This window comes from Rattus norvegicus, chromosome 2 (assembly GCF_036323735.1).
Source record: "Rattus norvegicus strain BN/NHsdMcwi chromosome 2, GRCr8, whole genome shotgun sequence".
In the NCBI taxonomy this organism is placed as follows: Eukaryota; Metazoa; Chordata; class Mammalia; order Rodentia; family Muridae; genus Rattus; species Rattus norvegicus.
Window position 1 is genome coordinate 229735535 of NC_086020.1, and position 12082 is coordinate 229747616.

Consider the following 12082-nt stretch of genomic DNA (forward strand, 5'->3'; position numbering starts at 1 on the left):
AACTGCATGGGTGGGCTTCAACAGGTCACTTAATAGTAGTGCTCTGCGAACAGGAACGACAATGTTTCATTCACGCAGTTATAAGCCAAATGAAATAATGCATATGAAAAATACTTGGCATGTGTGATAGTTTGCATATGCTTGGCCCAGGGAGTGGCACTATTAGAAGGTGTGACCATGTGTCACTGTGGGGGTGGGCTTGGAGACCCTCCTCCTAGCTGTCTGAGGATGCTCAGCTGTTCCTGGCTTCCTTCAGATGAAATTGTAGAACTCTCAGCTCCTCACTGCACCATGCCTACTTGGATGCTGCCATGCTCCTGCCTTGATGATAATGGACTGAACCTCTGAACCTGTAAGCCAGCACCAATTAAATGTTGTCCTTTATAAAACTTGCATTGGTTATGGTGTCTGTTCACAGCAATTAGACCCTAAGACAGCATGGTATAGGAGACCCATCCATGTTAGCTGATCAACATACCACATTTTACTAAAAGAGAATAAGAAATTTATGTTGCCAGGTGTGCTGGCACACAGTCTCAGTACTCAAGAAACGGATGAAGGAGGACTAGGCAGTTCTGGGACAGCCTGGGCTACATACAGTGAGTCTGGCCTGGTGGCAAAGGTCTGTAATGCCACCTATGCGGGAGAGGCTGATATAGAGTAATGCACATTTAAGGCTAGCCTGGGCTACAGAACGAGTTCAGGGCTGGTCTAGGCAACTTAGTGAGACCCTTCTTAGAATAAGGAGTAAAAAGCGGGCTGTGGCTAGCTGGGTGGTAGAACACTTGTCTAGCATATTGTGAGGCTTGGGAACTGTGGAACCCAGAGGAGCCAAACCAGAACAGGAGTTGGTGACTGAGTGAGTTGTCTCCAAACCTAGAAGTCTTATCTCAGGAGTGATAGGAGTGGGAGGACTCCCTCCATTGCCCCACACCTTTGCCCACACCAGAGGAAGTCACATAGTCGAAGCTGGGTTAAACTACCCCTCACCATATAAGGTCATATCCACTAAGCACCTAGAACTCCTCCTTATGCAAATGAGGTATCTTCAGCCAGCACCCTGGCCCTGACCAACGGTGTACACCCGCCCTGATAGCCCCTACTCATCCCTAAAGGTTTAAAAAAAGCCCCCCCCCCACACCATTAAATGCTCTGTCTTATTGCAGTCTGTCTTACAGACACCTGAGGTCTGATTAACCCCGGGTGACCCTCACTTTACTTTCCCTGCCTTTCCTCCTCTCAGGCTACCAGACATGCTCTCGAGAAGCCATTATGGGTGGGCGAGCAGAGCAGGAACAACAGCATAGGACAAAGAAAATGAAATGAAAAAAGTTTATATCAATGTGATATTTTATCACTCTAATGATCAGTATGTTTAATATTGTGTTTGAAAATCTATTCCAAACGCTCTACATCAGTCAGTATTCTTCACTGTAACCAAATAAAACAATATTATTTTCCCATCGACTCTTGAGAAAACCGAAGCGTAAACTACAACATCTGGCCAAGGCAGTAAGTGGCAGATCTGTATTATGAGAGCTGATGCTGCGCTAGATCCTCTTAGCTGTGCGAGTCATTTCTAAGACTATTCTTTATGTAGAAGACACAGTCTTGAATCTTTCCTAATAAAAGTAGAATGTAAATTACAGCACAGGTAGTCACATCTCTAGGGAGAGTGAAGAGAGATGTAGAAGTTTAGATTACTCTTAGATACTCTTCAGCTTACAATATTGTGGCCATTTATTTGGTTATACAACTTCACATCCTGTATCTCAAAGTCTGCTTAGTGCTTATCGGGAGCCATGGATGTCCAAAGTTTTGAAGCTTGCTAAAGTGAAAACGACAATGGAAACCCTAGACAGTGAGCAGGAACGTTTTTATATAGATCAGAGCAGGTATGTTTAGTTTCAACCATAGTCAAAAAGTCTAGCAAAAACAATCACTTCAGTCATCTAAACCAGGGAACTAAAACTCCAAAGACAAAGTACGTGACGTTTGAAGTCTTAATGTGAGTTAAAGTATAAAGAGTGGCAACATACCAGCTGGAGGAATGTGTTATATTGAGAAACTATCTTCACTATTTACTAAAGCTTTATAATATTCAATCAGATCAGGATTATAAGGAATAGTTATAGTGACAGTACGTTGGGCCAAAGTAGTTGTGTGTGATCCAGACAACCCCATCATATAGGCCAGCATCATAGCCTCTCTTATTCAGTAGCTTGACTTTTTAAATCAAACTTTTGTTTTCTTTTTATCTTTTGGCTTTTTGAGATCAGGTTTCTCTGTGTAACTGAGCCTTGGCTGTCCTGGACTTGATTTGTAGACCAGGCTGGCCTTGAACTCAGAGATCCACCTGCCTTTATTTCCTGAGCACTCTGACTAAAGGCATGTGCCACTACATGCACAAGCCCGGGTGTGGTAGTGAGGTGATGACTGGGCCCAGCTATCCCTTTAGTTCCAGCTTCTTTGGAAGACTGGGTAAGAGGATCCTTTGAGTGTATGAGTTCAAGACTGCCTTGGACAGCATAGACTCTAACCTCACAAATATGTGATAAGTAAGCAAAATGAAAGTGATTGCATACAGGCAGACATAACACATAAAATCTAGCCTCCAGATATTTGACAGGATGAAATCCTAAGTGTCGACACTAGGCAAACACATCTGAAATGGTAAAAATAGTCAATAAATCACATACAGATATAGAGATCAATTAAACTATATAGAATGGGGCATACTATGAAAGCACACATCTTTTTGTGGGGCACAGGGGTACTGGGAATTGCATCCAGTCTTAAGCAAACTAGGCAAACATTCTACCCCTGAGTTACACACCCTAGCCCAAAATATGAGTCTTCAGTAACAATAGAGGAGGAAGGTTGAAAAAAAAAAAACAATACAAACAAATGTTATTTAAAACAAAAATTTTATATTGGTGGCTTTCAGGCTCGTCAGGATATTTTCTTGCCAATGGATTGGTTTTTGCTGTAATCTTGCAGCTCAAAACAGGATATTTATGCTGTCTTTTCCTTTCTTTGGATAGAGATTCTCCTGTTTCTTTGGCTGGCCTGGAACTTGGCATGTCACTGAGTTTAAACTCCGGATCCTCCAGCAAGCTGGGTTTATGTGGTGTTGTGGGATCTAAAACAGGGCTCTGGGCTATATGAGTACTCTATCAACGGAGCTACAAATCAGCCTCCTAGTGCTGTCTTTTCATAGGAATTAACCAGACATCACTTTACAGACAACAGAAAATAAGGGGTCAATTGTAATCACTTCGGTTAGTGTAACAGATTTGTACAGAGAAATTCACCTATGTTTAGTTTGCAGAACTGTGTCAACTTTAGAATCTACTCCTGCTGACTAAGCAAAAGCTTTCGTGTAAATCGCTTCTGCCATCCTGGTAAACAAAAAAACACAGAGCCCCGCAGTGGCTCTGAGTTCTTACACAGCCTCAATTATGTGTTAGTCAACCCAAGCATCCATTATGTACTCAATAATAGTTAATAGCTGTGACACAGCTCGGGACAACACTAATGCCATGGAGAGGCCGGCGCAGAGATAGCCTGCTTTTCCTGGTGGTAACATTCTTAAGCTTCCTGGAAACAGCTACGAGATCCTGTCTTCCTCATTAGAACCTTTACTCAACACGGTCTTGGTCTTGAGAAACGATGGCCCAGTAACTTAGAAGAAAATGTGGCATGCCAGTGTAGGGGCAAATTTCTGCTTGTTAGAAGTTGTTATGAACATAATTTCATGAACATGAAGTTTCTGTTGGGAGCAGCGACATTCGTAAAGAAAAGCAAAGTCTTGAAACTTTAAAACTGCATTGGTGTACGTAACAAAGTAAACAAAAGAAAAATTTAAAACATTGTTAAGGGTTGGGGATATAACTCAGTTGGTAGAGTGCTTATTTAGCACTCCGAAGCCCCGAGTTCCATCCCTCTCAGCAAAAAAGGGCTCTCCCCGCCCCCACTACCAGCACGTGCCAGTAATCCCAGTACTTTGACAGGGAGGTGGAGGCAGGAGGATCAACAGTTCAAGACCATCCTCCCCTACATCTTAAGTTCAAAGCCACCGTGCGCTACAGGAGACCCAGGGTCAAGAAAAAAAATTGTTAAAACAGCAGCGGAGGCGGAGGCAGCCGGTGCTTAGAAGGCACGCGCTTGCTTCTAGATTCCGAAGCGTTTTCAAAGCTGGTTACAGTCCTTACCACAGCACACCCTTGTGAGGTAAGTGTATTATCATCTTTGGTTCATAAATGAAAAAGCTGAGGCGCTGAGTGATTAAGTCACTCGCCTAAGGAGCATGAGTCAACGTCAAGAGTCATAGTTGACCCGGCTTAACGACTCCTGACCCTCAGTCCAGGGCTGAGTCAGCGGAGCCCGGAGTGGCTTCCCTGGCTGGCACCTGGACGTAGGCTATTTCCGTTCACGTCCAAGCAGAATACTGGAACCGATTGGACAGAACTTTCCAAACTTTTTACGTCCAGCAAGATTCACCCCTGACGCCTTCATCTCAGGACTGGGAACAGGAAAAGCCGACGCGTGCACTCCCCTTCCCCAAGCGTGTGAGTGGGTACCGTGGGCAAGCCCGCCCACCCGCTTGGGCAGCGATGGCAGCAAGGGACCACCCGCGTTAGTGGACCGGGGACGGGGGAACGCAGACCTCATCAACGACTCTCCATCGCCGCCTCTTTCTGAAACCAAGAGAAAATGGTGGGAGGCGAAAAGAAAACTAAATAAAAACACAAGCAACTTGTCTTAGGACCTCAGCTAAGCAAATGAAGCCTTCTTGCGTGTGCTGAGCCTGCAGTTCTCAACCTTCTAGGAAAGATGGGAGGACTGGGCGACAGAGGGCACAGCAGGAATGCCCAGCAGTGAGAGCAACCGGAGCTCTGCCCGCTGCACCGCAGAGGCCTAAAACCTACTCTGCAGGAAGTGCGGGCGGCGCTGGGAGCCGCGCACCCTCGCCAGCGACCACGTGATCACTTTTTTTTTTTTTTGGGAGAAAAAACTTCCTTGCCTTAAGAGAAAAAAAAAAAAAAAAAAAGAGACTCCACTTCCCAGAAGCCTCTTGTTCCCCAAGCAGCTGCAGTCTTGCGCAGGCGCCGCCAGGGCCAAACGGACACGTCCGTCACGTGGGCAGGAGCCGGCCAATCCGGTTTGAATCTCATTTTTTTCCTCTCGCCCCCCCTTCAGGAGCGGTTGTGCGATCAGATCGATCTAAGATGGCGACTGTGGAACCGGTGAGTATTGCCTTCGGCCCCCACCCCCGAGGTCCCCGCGCTCTGGCTTCCTCCGCTCAGGGACTGTCCGCAGGACGGCGTTCCCGGCGCGCACAGCGCCTCCGGCCGCGTCCTGCCCCTTTCCCACCGGCCTGACCTTCCGCGGGCAGCCTCGGCGCCGGGAGGCTGGCGGCGGCAGCGTGGAGCGCACACGCCGTGTGGGGGCCCGGGCACCGGGTCGGTGGGGGAGGGGCGCCGCGCGGCCCTGCGGTGCGGCCGGCGGAGGGCGGCTCGGGCCGCCAGCGCGGGATCGGTCTGGGGTCCCGGTGGGCGTGGGGCGGGCGGCTCCTAGCGGGCACCGTGGTTGGCGGGGCGGGTGGGCGGCGAGCTGGCCTGAAAGAGTCAGAGGGAGCCTGAGGCAGCGGCGCCTCGCCGTCGCCCGCGCCCCGCCGCCGGGGTCCTCGTGCGGGCCGCGCTCTCAAGCTGTGGAGGAGGGTGGGTTGGCGGAGCCGGTGGGCGCGCGGGGCCGGGCGGGCGGGGCGCGGCAAGAAGGGGAGCGCGTCCCGCGGGGAGCTGGGGGCTGTGGCGTTGAGTGGAGAGCACGCCCAGGGGTCGTGTCGCGCACCTCCGGGGGCCGGGGAAGGGGGCCGGCCGAGAAGGTGATCACATTGTCCTGGCCCCTCCACGCCGGGACTGGGCTGTCATGGAGGAGGGAAGGGGGAGGAGCGAGGCCTACAGTTCGCTCCAGCGGGTCGGCTGGCCGTAGACCTGCATTTCACACGCGCCGGGCTTCCATTCATTCATCCTCCCGGCGCAGTGCGCACGCCTCCGAGGACCGTGTAGATTCTTCTACTCTTACGCGAGGAGATCGTCTGGGAGATACTCAAGGAACACTAATTTTGGAAATAGGAACTTTGGAGATTATCTTTTCTTTAATTAAAGGAAGGAAAATTAAGCGTGGGGGCAGCGGCGCGAGCCAGGGCTTGAGTGTGAAGGTCAGAGGGCAGCTTTTGGAGTCCTGAGAATCGAAATTCAGGAGCCTTTTCCGAACCATCACTTAAGCGCCTCAACATCTGCTTTTCCACTGATGATTCCTCCTCACTCTACACTGCTTCCCTCTTAATTAAAGCGCTATTTTGAAGTTAATTGAAGCAAGATGCACAGAGAGCATCACGTAGGTAAACCCGGTAGCCAGAAGGTGGTGATTTTTTTTGTTGTTGTTTTTGTTGTGGTTTGGGTTTGCCGGCAGCTGGCTCACTGGTCTTCCATCCCAGATTTTTAAAGAATGTCACACCTGTGTGATAAAAATCTCAGGTGCAAAAAGGCATAGACTAGCAACCAGAAACCTTTGTATACCACCTTTGCCAGATATTTTTAAAACTCACCCATAGACTGAATAATTTTGATTAGTTTGCAAAACAGCCTTATCTTGGCAGAATTCAAGACTACTTTTTTGTGGGTGGAGGCATGATTTACTTGTTCCTTATTGACATCAGCTTTCCTGCATTTTGCAAAGCTGCCTAATAAGTTGTTAGTGAAATTAACTAACTTTAGAATATCAATGTAAGAACAGGAGGGGAAGCATTTAAATTTAACTTAAACTCTTGACAAGTTCTGCCGTCTACTTCTGACTGAATCTTCTACCTTTCTCTACCAGTATTAGAGGAAAATATTACAGGTAATAATAGAGGCAAAACTAAAAAGACCTAAGTAATAAAACAGCAGTGTGAACTATGACTCTCAGTTCCATTTAAGTCTTGGATTGTGCTAAAGCCACAATGTAGTCATTGGATTTTGTTCTGAGTCAGCTCAGAGTTGCTGATACCTTTTGGGTGGTTACCAAGTGATATTTAGAATACAAAGTTATATAAAATGCGGTCTGTGCTTTGTGAGCTCTTATGGAGCCTAACTGCCAGTGTCAGGCTCAGAGGTGAGATACTCTTCCTACTGATGACCCTGTTGATGTGCATAGTGTGTGTAAATTTAAGGACAAGAGAAGCCTAGAAGCCTAACATGTGAAGGGTGGAACTTGGGTTGAAACTAGTTGGAGACAGTGTGCAAAGTGACACTGAGGTGCTCATTTTCTGTTTACTGTTAGCACACCCTTGCTTAGAGGCTAGTCATACAGTATTTTAATATTTGTAAGATTTTTTTTTGGAGCTGGGCGGTGGCTGCGGGCTACTTTCATCCCAGCACTAGGGAGACAGAGGCATTTCTTTGAGTTTGAGCCCAGCTTGTTCTACAGAGCTAGTTCCAGGATTCCCTCCAAACTGAAAAGATTTGGTTTGGATGCTTGATTTGTAGCTCAGGACCTGGTGCATTTACTAAGTTTATTCTAGCACTAAACTACACCAGTACGTTGTTTTTGAAGTACTTTATTCAGAGGCTTGGCAGAAAGGTTGTATGTAGAAGCCCACGTTGTCTGCTGTCCTGTGCAGGGCAGACCTTAGAGGTATCCCCATGGCTTAGAGCACACTAGTACTTTTTAAAAACAGATGATTTAGTCTACTATTGGATTACAGTTGAAGCTTGTAAAAATTAAAAATCTTATTTGGTCATTGCTATTTTTATTTAGCTTATGAGCTTTTGTGAGTTTTTTGTTTGTTTTGGTAGAGTATTTAATTGTAAACACTTAGAACACTGGTTCTCAACCTGTGGGGTGTGACCCTTTCGGGGGGGGGGGTGTCTAAGGACTGAGCTGCCTAAGACCACCAGAAAATACAGATATTTACATTGATTCATAACAATAGCAAAATTAGTTAGAAAGTAGCAGTGAAAATGGTTTTATTGTATTGGGACCACTATAACATGAGGAACTGCATTAAAGGGTCACAGCTTTAGGAGGGTTGAGAACCACTGACTTGGAGAGTCATGAGCTGTTGATTTTTCTCCCCCTACATATCCAACCTTTTGTAAGCACTTGCCAGATTTTTAGTCTATGGAGTTTCCATAAAGTAATTTTCAATTTGATGCTACATGGTTTTAAGTATTCGAGCTTAGTTATGTAAGTAATGGGTTACAAATATAAATTGAGAAGTTCAAAGGGGAACATTAAGGGAAGTACATTGCTCCACAGAACTTGTGGCAAAGGCTACACTCATGTTAAGCTGGGAATTGTGGCACGGTCAAGATTAGACTCTGGTAAAACTGTCCTCAGCCATGTTTCTAGTGACTCGTGCTTCTTTTAGATAGCTCGCTTTTCTTCTGCTCTGTTTTTCCTTGTTATTAGAGAATACTTTACATTAGTCTTTAATTAGAGGATAATTTCTTGTGGTTTTTACTTTTGGGTTTGTGTAGCCATTGTTGGCTTGGAACTTACTATTTATTTGGACCAGACTGGTTAGCCAAAAATTTGAGGTGGGGGTGGGAGTTCTTCCTATACTTTCTCAGTGTTGGGATTTACAGGTATACAGCACCACACCTAGTCCAGATAGTTCTTTCTTTTTCTTTTCTTTTTTTTTTTCCGGAGCTGGGGACCGAACCCAGGGCCTTGCGCATGCTAGGCAAGCGCTCTACCACTGAGCTAAATCCCCAACCCCCAGATAGTTCTTTCTTTATGCTTAGAAACCTGCTTTTAAAATAAGACTTAAAACACAAGAGAAGCCTGCTGTGGTCGTGCACACCTGAAATCTGAGCACTCAAGAGTAGAGGCAACAGAATTTTGAATTTTGCTTAGCCTACAGCAAATAAAATTGAGCACAAAAAGGTCCAGTGAGATAGATGGCTTAGGGGTAAAGATGTTTGTTGCCAAGCCTGAGGATCTGAGTTGGAGTGCTAGAACCCTCATGGTGCAAATAGGACCTCTTGTAAAGTTGTTCTCTGACCTCCAGGTCCACACCAAGACAAACACACACACACACATAGTAAATAAATATACATTTAAAAAGCTTTAAAAGGGGCTAGAGAGGTGGCTCATCAGTTAAAGCACCTCAAGAGGACTTTTCCCAGCCCCCACATGGCAGGTAGCTCACAACTGTCTGACAGGAGTTCAGGAGAACCTTCACACCAGGCACACACATGCTGCACAAATCTGTGTGTGCCGGCACACTGCCCATACACATGGGAAGAAAAGCTTTGAAAGAAAACAGGAGCACCAAATACTATAAAATGTAGTATGTTTATCAATATAAAGCTGATGGTTTGGTAAGCAGACTTTGACAATTTTTTTTCCCTTTAGTGAGGAACCCATTTAGTTTATTACTAATCCAAACTTTTGTTTGGATGTTTATTCCAAATTTCACTTCACTTTATAATCTGAATCTGTACAATTGTGTAACTTAGAGAAATTAAACCTGAATGTACAGTTTACATAGTTATCTAGAATCATGTAAAATGAGTCAGGTTGACTTAATCCAGATTGAACATAGAAAGTCCTGAGCAATTAACACTTTCATGAAACACTTAATTTCTAGAACAGCAGTTCTCAAACTGGGGGTTGAACACGACCCTTTCACAGAGGTCGCCTAAGACCATTGGAAAACACATTTATATTATTCATAACAGTAGCAAAAGTAGCTATGAAGTAGCAATGAAATAATGTTATGGTTGGGGGTCACCACAACATGAGAACCTGCATTAAAGGGTCACGGTATTAGGAAGGCTGAGAGCCACTGTAGAAAGTTAAGGATATAGTTGAGCAGAAGTACCAGCAGCCCTGGACTTAAGGGCATGTGCAGTAGCTGTTCTGGCCTTTCTCCTGTCCATGCCCTGCCACACTGGAGATGGATCTCCGTGACATTGTGAGTCGTACCATCTTTCTCAGGGAGATGGCTGAGAAATGGAAGTGAGCTCAGCTTATATAATCTCATTTAAATTTCCCTGTGTTGGAGAACATTGACATTTCTCAGTCCTGAAAAATAGGGATCAAATACCCTAAAGTGATTCTGATTTTTAAATGTAGTATTTACAGATGATAGTTTCAGTTGTGTGGACCTAATGTTTATACTCAAAGTTCTGCAAAATAGGCACTTCTGCTTGTACTGTAGGCATTTCTTTACTGCTGGAAAATCCATGACTCTTACAAGTCATTGGCTAATAATGAGCAATGGGAAGCCTGTGATCACAGCCTCAGGTGTCTCCTTTCCTATCCTTACCATAAAAATCACTTCTAAAGAGTCTCCTCACATCTACTCTAGAAAAGAAAAGATTGCTTTTTATCTCAAAAATAATCATTCTTTTCTTATAGTCAGAAGCAAATAGTTGTCTGTGTGTTTGGGTGTCTGTGTCTGTGCCTCTTTCCCACCTGTTTCATAATTTAAAAAAATACACATTCCATGGAAATTGATGGGAAGCTGAGTGAATTTATGTCTAATCACAACAAGCCCAACTACTATTTCCAGGAATGTGCATTAGTGTTCTAAGCAAGTAACTTGGGGGGGGGGGGTGGTGGTTTATTACTGTTAGTTACAACTGTTTACTTTTGCAGTGGCTATTTTTAATATAGGCAGGTCTTTCTTAATTGTTAACTTAGTGTGTGTCAGGCATCTCAGCAGATACTATATTTAATGTAGTTCTATAAGATAAGTGGGAGTGTTATTTCACAGATGAGGAAACCAAGGGATCAGAATGACTTAACTTTTTAAGGCAGCCACTGGTGTGTGTGTCCTTAAGTATCACAGCACCATCTGTCTCCTGGGGGTGCTGGCTAACTTCAGAAAGGGAGCTTGATATTAACAAACTTACAGGGACTTTGCTGCCCTGTAAACTGAAAGTTGTGTAGCCAACACTTTACAGGATCATGTTGAATCAAAGCATAGAATTTAAAAAACCCTGGAGATAGCTCAGGCCTCATACAGTTGTAACTGCATGTAACCTGCATATGCTGCTGTATACTGGGGATATTATCCAATACAGTACAGATGGCGCAGAAAGATACGCCATGATAAATAAGACAAAAATCATGTGCATTTCCGAATGGGTTTTACCTTCAGTATCTTGTTTGAAGTTTGTTGAAGTTGTTAGTAACAAACCCACAAATATGGAGAGCTCATTGTATGGTAGTCATGCTTGGTCTAGAACTTTTAGGTAGATCTTGAAAGACAGCAAGTGACCGCTTACCTTCTCCTGGCTTCTTGTTTGCCTCTTAGGATATTTTACTAGTTGAACCATTTTCAGTGAATTTAAAAAGAGAAAACAACCCACAAACTGGAATTTACTTGCTGCAGACTAAGCAGTTTTACTGAGAGGTTTGTTAGGGTGGAAGTTATGTTTGGGAAAGTTGAAGCTGTAGTGCATAGTAACGTTATTTAAGCTTGTTATTCAACGCACTTAGCAGGAACTGGCTATCATGCTCTGTGCTTTTACAGTGGAAGATTTTAATGCCTTGTCAATGTACTAGTTTTACTATATGAATTCTTAGGGGCAGTAGCTTGCCACTGTAATATGTCTGTTAATTTCAAGTGTCTCATAAGGCAAGAATATCTGACTGCTTAATAAAAAGGTGAAAAGTACATATTTTTCTCCTATAGTGTGATAAGTTTGTAGGTAAGAAATTTATCTTGCCAAGTTTATATAGGTGCTAAATCAGTTAGGACTGACACTAAAAAAAACTCAAGCTTTATTGATCTGCTATTAAGAGGAAATAAAAACTACACCAAAATTTAGCCAAAACTAAAATGTCTAACCTACTTTTCAGCAAAACTTACATGTTAAGGATAAAATTGATGCTTAGGTCAGCATTAGACATGAATTATGTTAATATAAAAATCATTCCTCTGAAAGTCTCTACCGTATAGTTTGAGTGGTAGGGTTATAAATTATATATACATATATATATATAATGCGTTTAATGCATATACTACATATAGACATACACATAATACACACAAGTATAAATTTTTTTGAACTTGTAGTTT

General features: G+C 44.2%; 1 protein-coding gene and 1 non-coding gene across 5 annotated transcripts in view; both read left to right on the forward strand.

Annotated features, from left to right (window-relative positions):
- The first annotated feature begins 774 nt into the window (after positions 1 to 774).
- Positions 775 to 12082, forward strand: part of Eif4e (eukaryotic translation initiation factor 4E) — a 36320-nt gene continuing 25012 nt past the window's right edge. Inside the window, exons 1-2 of one of the 4 annotated variants that reach the window (XM_063281172.1) lie at positions 3997 to 4233; positions 5203 to 5249. In XM_063281172.1, coding sequence (XP_063137242.1) covers positions 5232 to 5249 — 18 coding nt within the window. In that variant the 5' untranslated portion in view covers positions 3997 to 4233; positions 5203 to 5231. Of the gene's footprint in view, positions 5250 to 5651; positions 5724 to 12082 lie in introns of those variants that run through there. The other 3 variants (XM_017590592.3, NM_053974.2, XM_063281173.1) reach the window with 3 other exon arrangements.
- Positions 4361 to 4423, forward strand: Mir1956 (microRNA 1956). Its single transcript, NR_128672.1, has one exon. It is a non-coding gene; the product is annotated as a microRNA 1956 (primary transcript).